This window comes from Phoca vitulina, unplaced genomic scaffold (genome assembly GCF_004348235.1).
Source record: "Phoca vitulina isolate PV1807 unplaced genomic scaffold, GSC_HSeal_1.0 scaffold17, whole genome shotgun sequence".
NCBI classification, from domain to species: domain Eukaryota; kingdom Metazoa; phylum Chordata; class Mammalia; order Carnivora; family Phocidae; genus Phoca; species Phoca vitulina.
In genome coordinates, this window is record NW_022589720.1 from 27,537,613 (window position 1) to 27,558,881 (window position 21,269).

Consider the following 21,269-nt stretch of genomic DNA (forward strand, 5'->3'; position numbering starts at 1 on the left):
AATGCTTTTTTCCACTGCTCACATACTGACTCCCCTTCTACTCTCTTAAAATAGACAAGAGAGCCAGGAGAATGCATCTAGTTTCTCTTTCAGATTACAACCAATCAGATTTTCTGAGACAAACAGTAGGTCATGACCCCTTAGACTCTGCTCCAGTCTTCCCATTCCATCAGATTGCAGCTTTTTCTCACACAGGTAGTGAGATATCCAAACTGGCAACTAACTAGATCTGCGTCTTCAGCCAAAGTCTGCATTTGTTTTTGTAATTACAACCAGTACTTATTTCAGGAATTTCAAATTTCTGAAAACATGCTTTTAAATTGAGAATCAGATCCTTTGTTTACAAAACCTTGAAAACAGTCACCTAATTTATTTTTCATTGGATTTTAAACAAAGTAATAATTCATTTAAAATCATTGTGACTTGCAAGATCATAGTGCTTCCAGATACCAAAATGATACAACCTTTGTTGGAAATCTTCATTTTTATAACTTGATTTTTGCCATGTTCAAATTTAAATCAAATGACAGAAGTAGATGCCGAGGAATACTCTGCCTTGTGCACATTATTTATACATAGGCTTCTTAACCCAATGGGAAATTTGGACATGGCCTTGACAAATAATTGGCTCCTCCAATGGTGTTTTCAGGAGGCGTATCGGGAGGAGCAGTTGATTAATCGGCTGATGCGGCAGTCCCAGCAGGAGCGCAGGATCGCTGTGCAGCTGATGCATGTTCGGCATGAAAAGGAAGTTTTATGGCAGAACAGAATTTTCCGAGAAAAACAATATGAAGAAAGACGACTTAAAGATTTCCAGGATGCTCTTGATCGAGAAGCGGTAAACAATAGCTCCCTTAAAAATCTAAGGTTACTTTTGATCCTTTCTACCAAGTCAAGGTAAACAAAACTGCATTTAGTTGCCCGTCACTTAAAAAGAGTTAATTTTTATATGATCTCTCTCTTACCTTCCCATTTTTATTTTTGTGTAACTACACTGGCAGCGCATAGAGCTTCTACATATTACACTCTCCCCCTCTAGTCTTGATTCCACCAATATTTGATGTTCACCACCCATCTTTATGTCTATGTCTCTCTGGTAATTTTGGTTGCCTGAAACTCATTCTCCAGTAGATTCCTCAAGAAGGGCTCAGGGAACAATATTCCACGTATGTTGTATCGGATATTGTGTATTGTATACTGATAACAGTATAGATTTAACTTTTATACCTGATTGTCAGTTTTGCTGTATATAGAATCCCTAGTTCACATTTTCTTTCCTTGAATATCTTAAATACATTATTCCATTTTCTTTAGGTAAAAGTGCTATTGTCAAAACGATTAATGATAATCTAATTTTCAGTTCCTTGTGTGATTACTCCATTTTTCTAGATGTATACAGAGCTTTAATTTCCTTTAAAATCTGCTAAGTATACTAGGATGGTATTGGTGTTGGTTATTTTAGGTGAACATTCTCAGGCAGTGAGAGCACTTTTAAGCTTCCTCCTTTTTATAAGATACCATTAGTCTTTAATAAATGATTCCTTGCTTTCTGATAAAACAGGATTTTATCAGGCCCATAGTGTATTATTCCTTCCTCCAGACCCAAATAGGCCACTTATCCAGTGTACGATCTTGTTGATCGTATTTGAGAATGGTACACAGACACCAAGATCCGGATGAGAGGTATGCTCTCGGCTACTGTGGTATCATTGTGTCTAGGTCCTTTTATGGCTCTGAAAGTCAAAATATCTAATCTTTCGATTATTTAATACATTAATATTTTTCCTTATCTTTATGTATATATGAATTCTAATCATCAAAATAGATCTATTTTATCAATAGATTATGTAGATTACTTCTTGCCTATTTCCTACTGAAGATAGAGTTCAAATTTATTCAATCTGTTGGTCCAGATTTGATTGAAGAAATACAAAACTCATGTGAGTGGCATTTTATATAGCCTGTCTTTAATGCCATAAAATAGTCACAAAGCTAAGCTGAATAAAAGAGAAAACCACATAGAAAATAGGAAGGGAATGCTTTATTTATCAGATTTGTGGTTTACACTGTGATATTCCATGAAAATAAATACAGCTTTTGCCAAAAATATGCAGTTTTTAGAAATATCATTTGAAAGTCAGGAAAATGGTGCTTTTGCCTTTTGTAGAATAGACATAGCTGAAATGTTAGGGGTAGGGGTGAAGAACTATACCTCCATGGCTCCATGAATTTGAGCTGTAGGATCCCTGATCTCAAGTGTTCTCTTTAAGAGCTGAATTATCTGGATAATTGTTTCATCCCTCTTTTTTGACAAGAGTGAACTTGAATGGGTTGAATAGCATTTGCTTACATTAGAAATGATGTGTTTAGCTAACCTTTTAAGTGCCTGTTGAAAAATATGTTTGCTTCAAGCCCAGTTAATGAAGTACAGAATAGTAAAGCATTTATAGCAGGACTGGGCTCACTGTGATGAGAAGAATTACCTGCTTTTTTCTTTAACTAGGCCTGAACCGACTTCAGAGGACTGGAATATTCAGGCCTGCTAGAGCCTCAGAGACAGAACTGTGAGGTTCTGTAGCATCTGAAAAAATTATATCCCATCCTCTCACAATGAGTGCCTTTCCTTAAAGCTGAGGTATCTGCTTCCCTGGCCCCCCTCTCTGTGAGGTGGCTTGATTTCACGCGTTATCTCCGCAAACACTGAATTTATTACCTCCTACATCAGCAGTGGCTGGTGTGTGAGTAGGAGCCAAAGAAATAAATACTGAATTGAAGTTGCCAAAGGAACACTGTTACCTTTTCTTCCTAGTCTCATGCACTAAATAAACAAATCAGATTTTGTTCCCCACAGCAGATAATTCTACTGCTTCACTTTTGTGAAGAAGAGAGTTTTTTAAATTGTTTTTATTACTTTTTACTGTTTTTTAGTTTTTGTTATCATTTGTGGTGGGAGAAGGAGGAGAATTCTAGAAGTACTTTTAAACCTATTACAAATTTAAAAAGTCTGTTAATGGGGTGCCTGGGTGGCTCAGTTGGTTAAGCATCTGACTCTCGATTTCGGCTCAGGTCATGATCTCAGGGTCCTGGGATAAAGCCCTGCATCGGGCTCCACACTCAGTGGGGAGTCTGCTTGGGATTCTCTCCCTCTTCCTCTGCCCCAACCCCTGCTCTCACGCTCTGTCTCTCAAATAAATAAATAAATATTCAAAAAAATTAAAAAATAAAAAGTCTGTTAATGATACAGGCTATTAATAATATTTCATATTATTAATATTAATTATTAATCTGCTATTACATGGTCCCTTTCTGTTGAGTTCTGCTGTGGAAGCACTCCTGGTTTTCTTCCTACTTCATTGGCTGCCCCTTCTTGGCTTTCCTTTGTAGGCTCATTCTCCTCTAATACCAAAACATTTAATGTCAGGGTTCCTTAAAGCTTAATTCTAGGCCTCTTTCTTTGCTCCTCTATGTTATTTCCTTAGACAGTCTCTTAATGCACAACCATGGTATGTAATTGCTGCAATAGACAGACGACTCATGCATATCTTGTCCTTTGCAGTAGAGACCCATATGTTCAACTGCTTTCCTGACATCTCTACTCCTACATCTCAGTGATACCTCAAATTCACCATGTTAAAGCCAAATTTATGACCCTTCTTACTAAACTGGTCTTTTTCAAATTTCCGTATTTCCATAAATGGTGACACTATTTATTCGGTTATGCAAGTGCAAAACTTCAGGATCCACTTGAACCCTACTTCACCCTTTCTTCCATATCCAAAACATCACTAAGTCCTGTCAATTTCATGTACTAAACATCTCTTCAATTTGTCCATTTTTCCCCATGTCTACACCACCAGCCCAGTCTCTACTACTACTCTACTACCACTACTACAGTGGTCTCCTTTGTCCATTTTGAGTGGCTATGAATTAGCAACCACAGTTGGGGTATGCAAGAACATAACATTCTTTATATTCTTTAAATCAGCCTAAGCTCGAACTCCAGCAATCCACCTCTGCCCACAGAGAGGCACAGATGCACGGCGCCCCAGGCCACAGACCAAGTCATCAGGGAAACCCTGCAGTCATCAGGCCCAGGCCCAGCCTGTTGCCTTTGAGACCTCAGTTACCCCAGCCCACACAGTGCCTCCAGTGGCACATGTCTTCGCAGAGGCTGTTCCAACTTTTGCTGGTCTCTCACATGCTCCCTTCTGAGGCTCTGCTGCTCCCCAGGAAGTGCCAGGGAGTGGGCGCACATCTCTTCCTCTTTCTCTTTGCTCTCAAAATCTCCCCTCCTCTCCTCTCCCTCGGAGTGACCTAGATTAATTTGCCTTTGGATAGAGTCCTTTAAAGTGAGGAGGAATTTCCAACAGTTTCTACTTTTCTGTCCTGAAGAAGCTCCCTGAAGCAGGAGTTAAAAAAGTCCTGTTAGAAATGAAGGAAGGGGAAATTAGAGATAACTTATACAAATTACCTGCCCTATTATCATCTCCTCCAAATCATCCTCCATTGTGCAGCCAGAGGAATCTTCTTGACTCTCAGATTTGACCATTGCCCTCATACTCAAAAACCCACTCATGGCTTCTCTTCGACGAGATCCCTGCTCATACCTTGCTCCCCTCTGTCTCCCAGACTCTGGCCATCCTGTTCTGCTCTCAGATCTTTGAACAAGTCATTTCTTCTGCTAATCCCCTTCTTCCCTCATGCCTTTCCCCAATTAATCCTCATCTTTCAGAACTCTCTGCACAGGTCACTTCTTATCTAGGTCAAGCCTCCTGTGATGGGCCATACACCATCGTCCTTCCTTGTGACATCTATCATACTGTGCAGGTATACATTTATTGTATGGCTTTTTCACTGCCTCTCCCACTGAATGTAAGCTCTATGAGGAAAGGGATCATGTTTGCTTCTGCTCACTACTGTTTCCCCAGGGCTTAGGCCAATGTCTGGTACATTTCAAGAAAGGCCGGGGGGCGGGGGTAGGAATGGTGCAGAAAGGGAGAGAGAGAAGGGAGAGAGAAAAACAGAGAGAGAGAGAGAAAGAACTTTGTGTTGTCCATCATCAGTTTTTGTCTGTTTTGGTTTTGTATTTAGATTAAATCTGCTTATCTCATCCTTTAAGGTAATTGGGCATCTATTCTATATTAAGTATTTCTGATTTCAAATTTCTAATCTGCCTATTATTAGTAGTAGTACTTAATTATAATAATATTTAACATTTTTTGAGCATTTATTGTGAGTCCAGCATTGAGCTATGTTTGTCACATGCACATATAATTCTCGCAACAGCCTTTGGAAGTTAACACTATCCTTGTCTACATTTTACACATAAGGGAAACAAGACTTAGAAAGCTCACCTTCACACAGCCTGTGAGTGGTGTAGGCAGGAGCACAGCCAGCTCTAGCCGACTCCAGAGTCTGGGCTCATAACCACCGAGATTGACTACCTCCCACAGACTTCCTTTTTCCTTTTCCTTCTTTCTTTTTTTAGGGCTTCAACCCAGTTTGCTGTAATGCGACAGGAAATTGTGGGTTTAGCACAGGGAGGCGGGGTGGGGTAAAGGTAGAAGACTAGTAGCTGTAAAGAAGGAAGAAAGGCACAGAGGGTGGGAGGGAGGGAGACAGCACCGAGGTGAAAGCTGCTGCCTTCCTGTGGGATCATTCCGCGGGTCCCTGTAAGGCTTGGGTCCCTTCCCGCCCGAAACATTTCCACATGCTTTACAGGCACTCTGCAGTCAAGCAACTTCACACCCCATTTTACTGTCACTCCACAAATTCTCATCTGGCTACTCCTGCTCTTTTAGACTCCTCTTCCTCTGACCTCTTCACAGGTGATGAAGCACGCCATAAAGCTTTGTACTGAAATGGTATGCTTTCCCCAGGAAGACTGGGCCCACAGAACAATACAGCAATAACAAATTGTGGTGTGATTCCGGAACTTGCCAAATGTACAGGACTGACCTCAGGGGTCACCCAGCCCAACCTCTTTCCCAATAAAAAGAAAACAAACAAAATAAAACAACAATAACAAAAACAAATGAACCTTCCATTTGGTTCAGTGGACAAAAGCAGTCCATTGTCAGGCATTTAGTCATCTGTGAGTAGTATCATAAGAAATATTTGCCCTGATTGGATGGCTCGGTGAGTTGTTCTGTGTATGCCAAGTCTTTTTAATACCCCACTTCACCCTGAGGACATGGAGGCTAAGGGAGGCTCGGGCTAGGAGCCTAGGACTTGACTTCCGCATACAGGCTGGGGCTTGACTGACGGCAGCTCCTCCAAGGCCCAAGTTCACCTCCATTTTATACTCATCGGGTTAAGTTACAGGAGGCAAGTCTGGTTTCTGGAGCATGTTAGCACAGGATAGAATTTCTCAAGGAGCTGGGATAGCTATTTGAAAAGCAGCATTTAGTCATGCTGAGTTTAACCATTGCACTTTGTGTGAAGAAAGAGTTTCTCTAAACAAAATAATAGTGCAAAACAAGCAGAGGGTCATGACAAACTGTAAGTATTTCATTACTTTCTGCAGAAATAAATGTTCTCTCTGAGTGAATTTTACCAATTTATTAAGGCTATAACAGCAGAATGTTTTTTTTGTTGTTGTCGTCTAAATACATTTAACATTTGTTGGCACATGTGTGATATTCTCAAGCCAATAATATCAGGGATCTTCCAAAATATTTTCTAAGTATCAGTCAGTATCCCAGAACTCTCATGAAAAGACGGGAGGCACTGGCCGGGCGGAGCAGATATGTCAGGTTAAGGCTCCTAAGCTGGGTTCGAAAGGGCCAGCAGTGCTGGGGTCTGGCACAAACTTGCCTGTTTCTCTGTGATCCCTGACTCTGACTGTTTGCAAACCATGAACTCAAGGCTTCTTTTTAAACACTTAAGATCCAATTTATCATTAATCTACATTGGGCTTTCCACGGTTAGACCACTGTTCTCTGTATTATATTTTGCTGATAAGATAAGCTAAAGGTGGAATATTTCCACTATCGTCTTTGCCATCATACTCAGTAGTCAATAAGGAGAAAGGCTCTTTCGTGATTAAGTTTTTCTTGGTGTAAAAGGATGTTTCATTCTACTTAGAAATTTTTTTGCCTATTGAAATGATATTATTTTCATGTGAATCTTCGCACAATTACATTGACTTAAAAACGTCTTTGCCTTTCTTAGGCTTTGGCCAGACAAGCCAAGATTGATTTTGAAGAACAAGCCATCAGAGAGAAGGAAATTCATGAACAGATTGCTGTGGAAAGAGCTCAAGCTCGTTACGAAAAGCATTACACTATATGTGCAGAAATTTTGGATCAAATACTTGATTTGTCCACTAAGGTGGCAGACTACCGAATGTTGACAAATAAGTAAGTGTTGTTTTTTATAATCGTTACAGTAGAGACATCACAGAAAGTGAGAAAGGATAAGATTGTAATGTAGACACTCGGTTGATAAGAGAGACAAAAATTTTTCTTGAAAAAATGCTAAGAAGTGGGGTCCAGGATACCTGGATTACTGACTTAATTCACCCACTGATCAACCTTATTTAAGGTGTATTTATATGTCTTTTAACATTTAAACTTTATGTCTAAATTAAAATTTACAAAGATAACTATGATAATTTATTTGAAACACTTGGAACTTCCTAAAAGACTAGAATTATTTGAAGATTACTGGTCATTAAATCTGTTTATTTTCGTTGCACCTTGTTTCTAAAAGGAATTAATGCATTTATAAGGAAATATTCAACAATACGAAATATATTAATAATATGCCAGAATAAGAACAAAGGAAAATCCAAATTAAAGTAGAAAGTTAAGAACAAGGGATAAACCGGAACACGGTTATATTAGCAGCAGGAGATTTGCCACTTGCTGCAACTGAGCTGCAAATTTTATCTGAGCTTCCTGGTGGTCAAAGTATAAAGGGAAATACAGCCTGTCATGTGTTTTCCATTTTCTGTTCTGGTTCTTTACAAAATACAGAACTTTTCTTGGCACTCAGTTTACAACAATAGTTCACTCATGTGGTACCCTCACCTAAGGTACACTGAGTAGTGCTGTGGATCTAGTGGAGAATGTCCTCAGCAACATCCTTTAAGCAAATGTATCATCTGGCTTCATAGACTTATTTCTTGTGATACTCTTTGCTGAGAGCTAAAGGGGAATGACATCACAGTAGATCTCAGTGAAAGTGATTCCATAAGGACAAAGATAAGGTGACCCATTTAAATGTGTACACATCTCAAAATTACCTAGACTGAGATCTTCTTGAGAACCCACTGCTTCTCACAGTGGCTGCACCAGTTTACATTCCTGCCAACAGTACACACGGGTTCCCTTTTCTCCACATCCTTACTTTTTATTTCTTCTCTTTTTGATACCAGCCATTCTGACAGGCGTGAGGTGATATCTCATTGTGGTTTTGATTTGCATTTTCCTGATGATTAGTGATGTTGAGCATCTTTTCATGTACCTGTTGGCCATCTTTATGTCTACTTTGGAAAAATGTCCATTCAGATCCTCTGCCCATTTTAAAAATTGGATTGTGTGCTTTTTTTTTTTTGCTATTGAGTTGTATGAGTTCTTTATATTTTGGATATTATCAGGTATGTGATTTGCAAATGTTTTCCCCCATTCAGTAGATTGCCTTTTCTTTTTGTTGCTTGTTTCCTTTGCCTTGCAGAATCTTTTAAGTTGGATAAAGTCACACTTGCTTATTTTTGCTTTTGTTGCTTTTGCTTTTGGTATCAAATCCAAAAAATCATTGTCAAGACCAATATCAGAGAGCTTACTGCCTATGTTTTCTTTTAGGAGTTTTATGGTTTCAGGTCTTACATTAGAGTCTTTAATCCATTTTTTGTGTATTGTATAAGTGTCTTTTAATTGCAATTGAACACAACAGTGACACATATATTATATTAGTCTAGACTGCTAAGAGTCAAGATAAACTCATGTTACTTCATTGAACAAGATATTATCAGTATATATTTTTTTCTAAAGCGCAGGTATATTTTTGGTATCAGCCTACTCAGAAGAACTGACTTTTTAGATTGCTTCTTAAAATTATTAATATTCAGATAATAGGATATTAACTAAGTAATTGTAAGATTAAGTTTTGGACAATTTATAAGTTATTAATCACTTCACCATAGAAACCAATGATATTTCAATAATGCTGATGTTATAATATTTCTATGCCTGAGTTTATCAATTTCTAAACTTCCATATCTCTACAAAGTAACCCTTAGCAACTATAAATATTTTATTAATGGAAAACATAAGGTGATTATATTTGAAATTGTACATTTAATTGAAATACTACTTTTCTTATTGTGGCAAAACATACATAACATAAAATTTACCCTTCTAATCATTTTAGATATACACTTCAGTGGCATAAGTACATTTACATTATTATGCAACTGCACCATCCATCTCCAGAACTTTTTTATTATTCCAAACTGAAGCACTGTACACATTTAATAACTCTCCAGCCCCTGATAAACCTCTGTTCTACTTTTGATCTCTGTGAGTTTGTCTATTCTGGGTATCTAATATAAATGAAGTTGTATATGATTTGTTCTTTTAGTGTCTGGCTTATTTCACTTAACCTAATGTCTTCAAGTTTCATCCATGTGGCATGTATCGGAATGAAATAAATGAAAAACTACTTGTTTTGTTGTAATTTCAAGCTCTAGTCCAACTATTTCTAGAGAAATGCATCAGAATCATGTCAGACTCTTTCCTTCTTTGCATTTTGTTCTTCTTGAAGCTATTTTCCCATCAGCCTGTCCTGATTACCTCTTAATCATTCATCAGATTTAAGTAGAAATAGTTACTGAAAAGTAATTTTAAAGGTTATCAAATAGACAATGACAATAAAACCACCATACATTTGATTTTTCTATTACAAATTATTTGCAAATGTGGAAACCAGCTGCCATCCTAAAAGGGCTTTGGAAAATACTCAGTCTGTTCATTTTGCACAGGAAGACACTGATACTAGAGCATTTAAAGGATTTCCTAAGATTGCACAGCCATTTAATGGCATAGCTGGGAATTGTTTTAGAAGAACCTAAGTTTTAGGATAGTGCTCATTATTTTCAGATATATTGTTCTGTTAGTGCACAGTCAATATGAAAGTTTGAGGAACCAGTGGCTTGAAGTAACGTTGATTCATTCAAACCTACTAAGTTTGAAACGTTCTACTAGCCATTAGTAATATACAGTAATAGTAAGTGGAATTCCTAGCCTCAAACAGCAGACCATGGGGAATGAATATGATAATACAAAGACTAAGGTTTAAGGTGTATATTTGACTAACCATTGATTCATCTCTACCTTTTTTTAAATCTTTTTTGCTATAGTATGATTCCATATAAGTTGATGCATGACTGGAAGGAGCTGTTTTTTAATGGAAAGCCCATATATGAGCAAGCCTCCATTAAGCATCTACCAGCTAAGCCCTCTGCAGAACAACTTACAGAACTGGATAAGAGGGACTTGCTCGATAGCAATGATTATGAAGAATATAAGGTACTTACTAGTAGGGAATAATGAGAGAGAATGCAACATAATACATGGTGTTTCTTTAACATTAATTTTATGACATGTTATTTTCATCCCTATTAATAAAAATGGACTTTTTATATTTGGCTTTTCCCTTGGTTTAATTTGTATTTATATACTGAGTTTTAAATGCCTAGCCTATTCATAATCTGTTATCTGTTACTCCCAGTAATAGTAGGAGAGTGGTCTGAAAAAAATAAAACATAATACATCGTTAGGGCTGATAGATTTTAGAATTTTTAAAATATTTTAATTTATTCATTAGCATTTTCTTTGTATGAGCTGTCTACCTTTGCTACAAAAACCCTTGCATAAATATATTTCTTTAGTAATTTATTTAAATAGTATGTAGTTTTTAGAGGCATATGGAAGAGTAGAAGGTCTGAGTTTTAGGAGTAGCATAGATTCAAGCAAAACATTATTGAGAGATTTGAAAAAGTGAGGGGTGACACTTGTGCTTAAAGAGCTGCTTAAAAGCCTTTGGGGTCAGGCAGACCAAGGTGAGACCTTAGGCAGCCTGGGAGAGACTCAGTTTCCCAAGTTATGAAATGGGGATAAAAACATACCTACATTATTTTGTTGTTATGAAACTTATTTAAGGTAATACATGTTAAATACTTAGTCAAGTGCACTGCATGTTGGATACAAATAGTACATATTAATTTCTTTCCTCACCGCCCTGCTCTCCCCACTGAATTTCATCTCACCTTTAGGAAGAAAGATGTAAAATTAATAGCTATCAGATGGCAGTTCTAGGTAAATATGCATCAATGGAATGAAGAATGAGGCCCATGATTTTATCACTGAATGACGTTTAGAAGGGTAGTTAAGTGCAACATGAAAAATTGAGAAGGAAGAATGATTTGACCTAATCATTTGCTGAGATTTAGCAAATACACAGTAAATGTTTGTCAAAGGGATGCATGAATAAAATGAATGAATGACAATGAACAGGGCAAAGTGTGAAATAGCACTAATATGTAAATATTGAAAAAAGATCGATTTATGGGGGCAGCTGGGTGGCTCAGTTGGTTAAGTATCCGACTTTTGATCTCAGCTCAGGTCTTGATTTGGGGTGGTGGGCTCAAGCCCCACCCTGGGCTCCATGCTGGATGTGGAGCCTACTTAAAATAAAAAAATTTTAAAAATTTTTAAAAAGATAAATTTATGATAAAATGATAAAGAAAAAAGTGAGCTTATGAGAAATTGAATGTACATCATTGTAATTGGATGAATCTATATTTGTATCATTAAGAGAATTTTTATTTAAGAATTGACTAGAACTTTACAGGATATCCATGCATATTTATGTTGTATGGTTGTGGAATATAGTAGATCTAGTGTGTCAACCTAAAATATCATGCTACATAATAAATGCTCTGACAATAGTAAAATATGTGAAGGTATTTTTTTCTGTTGTAAATTAAAAATCATTTTATTTGACAGGTTTTACTAATGTATAGAATATTTATTTCTAAACATTTTCTTTAACAGCTCTATCTACTCTATTCTTATTGCTTTCATAAATCAGGAGACCTGGTAGTCTGCAGCCTAGCAAAGATTTGCCTTTCTAACTTTTTTCTTGTTTGGGAAATCATTACCACAGGAGCATGCTTGTCTTACCACATCCTGAAGCAGCTGGTATGTTTCTTTTGCAGGAAATTATAAACTTTTGTTAGGAGTATGTGACTGTCTAGCAATACAGTTTATTTTGTTTATAGCCTTTGCTGTTTTCCTAGAAATGAAAATTACCCTAGGATTTCTGATATATGTTTATATGCTCTGTTCCTTTTGACTGCATGATGGAAAATAGACCATACACAGGTATTAGGATATTACTGTAAACTATCCTATTATCATTCCGTTATTAGACCTTTTGTCTCTTTAGAAACTTGTTATATGTTCCTGCATATAAGTAAAAAATAAATGCTTCAACTTGTAAACTATATTATCTGGCGTAAATAGCCTTTCATAGGAGGAAGAGGGGCAACAATTGGCGGCTTAGCTAAAGGAAACCATTGTCCACATTTATCACTGCTAAATTTACTCAGGATTTTTAATCCTTCAAGTAAATGCATAACTTAGAAATTAGTCTCCGAAGGGTTTACATTCTTAGCATACTCTATTGTTGCACCCAGACCCAGCATCCTGAAAGAACGGATACATCCGGGCTTCGAGCCTACACTTTTAAAGCTCTGTCAGCGTAAGCTATGATGCTTAAAATTTTTAAATATTACACCTAGAAATAGGCATAAAAACAAATTTTTGCTCATGTACACATCTTATAGAGGCTAAAATTTGACCCTTATCGCTTAACATCATTTCCTAAATCATCACTCTATAAACTGGGTACACATGAGAGAGGTCTAGTTTAAGAATGGTCTGGCCAAGAACATCATTTATCTCTCCCAAGAGGAAGCAGGAACAGCCTCATGGAGCAGCCAGGACATCCACTGTTATAGGATAACCATGAGCTATTCAGCCGAGAGTGGGGAGGAGACTGAAGACCCAGTGGACATGGGCAGCAGCCTAAGCCAGGAGCCCCAATGCTTGAGAGCATCAGCTGTTCCAGAACATCCCCACCCAACAGCTAGTGGTTCTCGACTGTGCAGTGGACTCCTCCTAGTAAATCCCAAACTTCCCCAGATGCAGGTCCCTGTCATGATTCTTACTGGCCTTCTTCTTACCCAGAATTCCATAGCATTTGATTTTTAGAGCAGCTGCTTATTAGCAGTTACCTACTGAATGAGTTTGGGAGTTACTAAAATTTGGTCTTCATAAACTAAAATTTGGTAATTCCTTCTTGAAGACACAGATTTTTCTAACTCTCCACCACAAAGCACTTGGCAATTTGTGGAGATCTGCTGCGCATGCCCACAAACAAGTTGTAGTTGGAATTACCATTTTGGAGGAAGGATCATCAATGTTGTTGCAAGCTGGTCATGGTTTTTAACTGCTGTGATTTTTGTTTTTAATGAAAACTTGCTGTTTAAATTCACAGTCAGTTGAGGTTACTTGGTTGTTGGGTTAACCCTACAGTGTGTGTTGTAATGCACATTTTTATCAATAACACTTTTGGCTTATGATTTTCCACTAACTGAACTTTGAAGATGCGCTTGTATATTTTATGGTTTAACACCAATACTTCTGTCACTGCAGCAGATGTATACATACCCATCCCCAAATTTGTTTATACAATGGCTTATTACCAGGTCTTTTTCCCCTGGAGAATAGGAATGTGAGACTAAATGGGCCATGGATTGTTTCTTTCCTACATAAGTCTCATCTGATTTGCTTGACCCAAAGATTCCAGATTCTATCTTGTTCTTACTCTTTAACTCCAGGCTTTAGTATTGATCCAATGGCTTTCTAGACTCAGCTTCTGACAGTAGATCTCCAGCTTAGCTCTTGCTTTGTTCCCTGGTTTCCCAGTGAATGACCCAGTCTTCGCAGTGTATTATTAATCAGTTCCCTTATGAATAGAATACTAACTTGAAGCCTGTATCACTCAAGTGATATGGGTAACTGACTCAAGTACACTGATTAATTTTAGTAGATAGTGTGAATAGGTCATTATTATTTTTATTTACTTAAAAGATATGTGTTGTATTAGCTCAGGCTGCAATAAGAAAATACTATAGACTGGGTGGCTTAAACAACAGGAATTCATTTCTCGCAGTTTCAGAAAGTCCAAGTTCAGGATGCCAGCTAATTCAGTTCTTTGGTGAGGACTCTCTTCCTGACTTGCTGATGGCTACCTCACTGTGTCCTTACATGAACAGAGAGAGAGAACTCTGGTCTGCCTTCTTCTTAACAGGACCCTAATCCCATCACGGGGGCCCCAATCTCATCAACTCTTCTAAACCTAATTACTTCCCCAAAGCTCTGCCTCCAAATACCATCACGGTGGGGTTAAGGCCTCAACATATGAATTTTGGAGGCACACAATTCATTTCATAACATACATGTTTATTCAGGACACATAAAATGTCTCAAAGTACAAACTTGCCAGTCAAGTATAGGAACCCTTGATTTCAAATGAAATTGTTTTATTGCTTTTTATCCCCTGCTGAGAAAGAAGTCTTAACACCTTGTCTTTTGACTATGGAGATATGTTTATATCTTTTGTTTCTAGACCTGCAGGAATGTAGCCTTTTAAATAGAGTAAGCAGTTGCTTTCACATTGTTGGTTGAGATGTTCTGTCTCAAGATCTGTATGGGCTCTGTGCAGGGGCCCAGATCAAAGGTCTCAGAACAAGTTGAAAAGATGAACTGGCCCTGCTGAGTGAGCTTGGCAGCTCTTCTGAGTCATCTGACCTCCAGTCAGGTCTGAGTATTATCAGCTTCCTGACCATACCTTCTGGCCAAACAGCCTGGCCTTCAGATTCCAGAGAAGTCAGGGAAATATAACAAGAACACACGAAGTTGTTAATCTCAAGAAACTTGAATGGACCCAAGAAAGTCTGAATTTTGGTGTGGGGCAGATGTATTGGGTTGAGAACCAGAAACCCTCCCACCTGGAAGACCCTCCCACCCCACCCCTCCTACCCAGTGCCCAGGGCCTGTCAGTTATATTCTTTGGTACACTGGACTTACCGTAGTCTTTCACATATTGAGCAGTCACTTCTAAGCTTTTTTTGGGTGGTCTATACCTCTGTAAGTAACCTTAGCAGTGAAGCAAAGAAAATAGAATGCACTAGTCATTACTATGAGAAGAGGGTATTCTGTGTGGAAAAATTCTACATGAATTTTTGAGTGACAAAATAGGTAGACCAAATCATAGTGTCTACACACTTTGTGATAGAGAAATTCCAGCCAAGTCTGTCTAACTGTCCCTGGCTGGGCAATGGCAGCAGATAGGTGAATTCAGATGTAGAAGCTTCTGGAAAATTTACCTGAGTAGCAAGACCACAGAAATTATTATAGAAGTGATCTTGAGAGAGACTACCACCTCCCTGATGAAGACAACATGGCTTGAGCAACTAAGGAATGAAATTTACTATTTTTTATGAGGACAGCCACCACCACCAGAATTGTTTGGCAGCCCTGGCATAGGGAGGGCTCTGATATAAAGTACAGTATGATGCTATCCCAAGGGCATTTGGGGTCAGGAGAAATGCAAGCCTTAGAGTCTGAATTTGTTCTAACTCCAGGCAATTGTGCTTTGAAAAACATTGGGCTAGACACAGCTGCTGTAATTCCCAGTGTGCCATGTTTAATGCCTTAGAGGGGCCTTGGTGACTTTCCAGAGCAGAGAATGGAGCCAGGAGTAGGAACCTGCCATTTTGGGGTAAATCAGCTACTCTCCCATTGATCCTCTCAGTGAGTCACTGTGAATGTGTCTGAAATCAGAATGCTAAGTAAGTAGAAGCCTCTGCCTATTGTTTGCATCCAGTTTGTCATTGAATTTCAACAGCACTGAAATATAAGTTTTTAAGACAGAGGAGCTCTCAGAATGACTTAGTCTCAGTTACCCCTACTAATCAAACCTACAAGACAAAGTATCAGCCCCATGATTCTGGCTGCCTAATACACAAGTAATCAGTTGCTCAAAAGTTTTAGGAAAAGAAGCCTGCCACTGGTTGCAAGTGCTGAGCATTCTGAACCTCCGGATTTGTTACCAGCCAGAGTGATTGGATTGCAGAATGAGGTGCCAGGCTCCCCCAAGTGTAGGCCTGTAAGCTTTGACAGTGAGCAGCACCACATGCTAGGTAATTGACCATGATCAACTTGAATTCCCCTTTAAAAATAAGTACAAGGTAGATGGACTCTGTTGCCCTAGGTCTTCTTTTGTGCAAAGCTAGAATTAAACACATCTGTTTTCATAGTAATAGATCAGATTGGGGAAGCCTACTGCTGGGACAGAAATGATCAGATTTCTGAGTAAAAGCCATTATTTGATTAGTACCAGTTCTTCAGATTTGCTGATGAATTGGAGTTAACCATGAGATTGATTGATAGACAGGCATTGATGACTCAGTTCTGCTCTGGCCAGAACAGTCTTCAGCTCAGCATGGCAGGGGAAGTAGAGTTAACCTCTTCCTTCCCCTCATTACCATGAGCCACACTTGTACTTCCTAATGGTAGATAATGGCGTGGCCCTGTCTGAGCACTCTAGCACAGACGGGTGTGGAGGCATACCTTCTCTGGAGGTGCATGTCCCTGGCCAATGTCAGCGTGAGGTGTGCATCCCCACTTCCCTGACTTCTCTGGAATCTGAAGGCCAGGCTGTTTGGCCAGAAGGTATGGTCAGGAAGCTGATAATACTCAGACCTGACTGGAGGTCAGATGACTCAGAAGAGCTGCCAAGCTCACTCAGCAGGGCCAGTTCATCTTTTCAACTTGTTCTGAGACCTTTGATCTGGGCCCCTGCACAGAGCCCATTCCATAACAGCTCCTGGACGAGAAGTCAGAATTCAGTTGCACATCAGCCTGCTGCTATGTCTTCTCTTCCTCCTTGTCAAAAGCAGTATAAGGCACTATCAATCCTTTCCATTGGAACCTGGCTATCAAAGGAGTACCATACAGTGGTCAAGAAACCCTCTAGGGCTGCCAGGTTACATGAGCCAAACTCTCCATCAGACAAGACATCCAACTACCCCTTCTGTTTCTCCTGAGAATTCTGGCTGATTGTCAGGAATTTTTAAATCTAAATTACAGATTTTGGCAATTCCTCCAGATTCCCTCAGGATTTTGGTGTGGTTGGAGGATAGAAAGCTTAGGAAGGGGAGAAAAAGAACACAGCCTCTGAAAGCTACCAAGTTTTGCCCTAGTTCTTCCCTGTGGAGTATGGCTTTTTTCTGAGTGCCATATTTCCCAAGCACTGTACCTGGAATATGGCCACTTGACTTTCCATGTTGTCACAGTTGTAAATGTGCTTCTATAATATTGGATTCTCTCTGGTGGGAGACAGGACAGATCCAGACTCGAGGTCAGCCAGGAGAGCTGGGGCCAGGGGTTGAATTCTTGGAGCTAGAACCAAAATGGTCAGGATAATTTACCTGAATTAGCTGAAAACAGGAAGAGGCAGAGGTGGGCTTAAGCCCAGGCCTTTGAATACTCCAATGATCAAAGCTGAGATTGGGTGAGAACCAGACTATAAAATGAAAACAAAGGCGGCAGGCTGGAAGTGAGGCAGAACTGGAACAGAACAGGACTCACATTAAGGGCCTGGAAACAAAGTAAGGAAGCCCTAGGCAGTTGCCACAAGTAGAGCTGGAATGCCTGCAGCTTATTTTTTATTGTCTGCCAGTCTGGGGTACACAGTTGGGTCAACCTAGTTTAGCAGACCCAAGATAAATGGCCAGTTAGGAATATGAAATTACCCAGGTCACAAACAGCTTGCCATAGAGTGGCTCTTACTACCCATTCACACAGGCTGCTCTTATCTACTCCAGGACCCTGAGAAATCTCTGGCGGAGCTTCTTACAAAATCCCAAAGTTATAAGTTATTTAAATTTATTGCATTTTCACTGAGATGCTGTGTGCTGCCAAAAAAAAAAAAAAAAAAAAAAGGATACCTTGATTTAATGGAGAAGCTCCCTCAAAATCATACTGCCAGCCATAACTTCTAGAAATGCTTGCAGGATTAGCTCATTTCATACATGATGTGTGGGTTCTTGTTAACTTCTTTGAGGATGACGTTTTCTGATCTTGTTCCTAGACTTTGGGTTGGGATGTGTCTAAGTCCTCTTTGTCCTCAATCAAAATTACTAAAATGTAATATCCATGTATTCACTCATTTATTCAGTTCACATATAGCCTATACCACTGATTGCTTGATTGATTCATTAATTCAGTCAATAAATATTGACTATCTACTATGTGCCAGCACTGTTCTAAGTACTGGGGATATGAAGTTGATTAAGATAGAGATCCTTACCTCCTGGTGCTCACAGTTTAGTGGAGATGAGAAAAAAAAAATTCCAGAGCATGATGTTAAGTGTGGATAAGCACGGGAGGTTATGGGAACCCTGGAAGGGGTGATTTTCAGCTGAGTTGTAAAGTATGAGCAAAATCGTATTTCAGGTATCACAGACTGCATCACTTCCTCACTTCTTGCAGAGTGGTGTGCAAGAGAAAGTCTGCCATAGGAGATGAAAGGTTAAGGCAGCTCGAATATCGGTATGATGGAGTTGTGGTGCATCAGCTGTACTCTGAAAGGAGCATAGCCTCCTTTTGTGGAGTTACTACCTGTGGTGTTTCTCAAAGACAGTTTATTAGAAGCTTCCATCTTAAGTCCTTTGGCTACACTGTACCAAGACAATCTGTCCAAATCTGTTGGTTTTATTATATAGGTTAAAAGATTGCATTTCAGAAAAACCCAAGCAGGTGTCAAAAACACTTTAAGTGTTGTGTTCCCTAAGAAGCTCTCTTTTTTTTAAATTTTATTTTATTATGTTGTGTTAATCACCATACATTACATCATTAGTTTTTGACGTAGTGTTCCATGATTCATTGTTTGCGTATAACACCCAGTGCTCCATTCAATACATGCCCTCTTTAATACCCATCACCAGGCTAACCCTTTCCCCCACCTCCCTCCCCTCTAGAACCCTCAGTTTGTTTCTCAGAGTCCATAGTCTCTCATGGTTTATCTCCCACTCTGGTTTCTCCCCCCTTAATTTTTCCCTTCTTATTATCTTCTTTTTTTTTTTTTTTTTTTAACATATAATGTATTACTTGTTTCAGAGGTACAGGTCTGTGATTCATCAATCTTACACAATTCACAGCGTTCACCATAGCACATACCCTCCCCATTGTCTATCATCCAGCCCCCCATCCATCCCACCCCCCACCACTCCAGCAACCCTCAGTTTGTTTCCTGAGATTAAGAATTCCTCATATCAGTGACATCATATGATACATGTCTTTCTCTGACTGACTTATTTCGCTCAGCATAATACCCTCCAATTCCATCCACGTCGTTGCAAATGGCAAGATTTTGTTTTATTTTGATGGCTGCATAATATTCCATTGTATATATATATACCACATATTCTTTATCCATTCATCTGTTGATGGACATCTTGGCTCTTTCCATAGTTTGGCTATTGGAGACATTGCTGCTATAAACATTGAGGTGCATGTACCCCTTCGGATCACTACATTTGTATCTTTGGGGTAAATACCCAGTAGTGCAATTGCTGGGTCATAGGGCAGCTCTATTTTCAACTTTTTGAGGAACCTCCATACTGTTTTCCAGAGTGGCTGCACCAGCTTGCATTCCCACCAACAGTGTAGGAGGGTTCCCCTTTCTCCGCATCCTCGCCAACATCTGTCATTTCCTGACTTGTTAATTTTAGCCATTCTGACTGGTGTGAGGTGGTATCTCATTGAGGTTTTGATTTGGATTTCCCTGATGCCTAGCAATGTTGAGCACTTTTTCATGTGTCTGTTGGCCATTTGGATGTCTTCTTTGGAAAAATGTCTGTTCGTGTCTTCTGCCCATTTCTTGATTGGATTATTTGTTCTTTGGGTGTTGAGTTTGATAAACTCATCAATTTGATAAACAAATCTTTATAGATTTTGGATACTAACCCTTTATCTGATATGTTAACTGCAAATATCTTCTCCCATTCTGTAGGTTGTCTTTTGGTTTTGTTGACTGTTTCCTTTGCTGTGCAAAAGCTTTTTATCTTGATGAAGTCCCAATAGTTCATTTTTGCCCTCGCTTCCCTTGCCTTTGGCGATGTTTCTAGGAAGAAGTTGCTGCGGCTGAGGTAGAAGAGGTTGCTGCCTGTGTTCTCCTCTAGGATTTTGATGGACTCCTGTCTCACATTTAGGTCTTTTGTCTATTTTGAGTCTATTTTTGTGTGTGGTGTAAGGAAATGGTCCAGTTTCATTCTTCTACATGTGGCTGTCCAATTTTCCTGACACCATTTGTTGAAATGACTGTCTTTTTTCCATTGAACATTCTTTCCTGCTTTGTCAAAGATTAGTTGACCATAGAGTTGAGGGTCCATTTCTGGGCTCTCTATTCTGTTCCATTGATCTATGTGTCTGTTTTTGTGCCAGTACCATACTGTCTTGATGATGACAGCTTTGTAATAGAGCTGGAAGTCCAGAATTGTGATGCCATCAGCTTTGCTTTTCTTTTTCAACATTCCTCTGGCTATTCGGGGTCTTTTCTGGTTCCATACAAATTTTAGGATTATTTGTTCCATTTCTTTGAAAAAAGTTTATGGTATTTTGATAGGGATTGCATTAAATGTGTAGATTGCTCTAAGTAGCATTGACATCTTCACAGTATTTGTTCTCCAATCCATGAGCATGGAACGTTTTTCCATTTCTTTGTGTCTTCCTCAATTTCTTTCATGAGTATTTTATAGTTTTCTGAGTACAGATTCTTAGCCTCTTTGGTTAGATTTATTCCTAGGTATTTTATGGTTTTGGGTGCAATTGTAAATGGGATCGACTCCTTAATTTCTCTTTCTTCTGTCTTGTTGTTGGTGTATATAAATGCAACTGATTTCTGTGCATTGATTTTATACCCTGCCACTTTACTGAATTCCTGTACGAGTTCTAGCAGTTTTGGGGTGGAGTCTTTTGGGTTTTCCACATAAAGTATCATATCATATGCAAAGAGTGAGTTTGACTTCTTCTTTGCCAGTTTGGACGCCTTTTGTTTCTTTTTGTTGTCTGATTGCTGTGGCTAGGACTTCTAATACTATGTTGAATAGCGGTGGTGATAGTGGACATCCC

The 21,269-nt window shown here is 38.9% G+C and overlaps 1 protein-coding gene across 1 annotated transcript in view; it reads left to right on the forward strand.

The window, feature by feature from the left end:
• SPEF2 (sperm flagellar 2) overlaps positions 1 to 21,269 on the forward strand; it is a 165,936-nt gene that overhangs the window by 32,765 nt on the left and 111,902 nt on the right. The window contains 3 exon segments of the mRNA XM_032415247.1: positions 650 to 838; positions 7,174 to 7,361; positions 10,364 to 10,532. Of these exon segments, the coding sequence (XP_032271138.1) occupies positions 650 to 838; positions 7,174 to 7,361; positions 10,364 to 10,532 (546 nt within the window).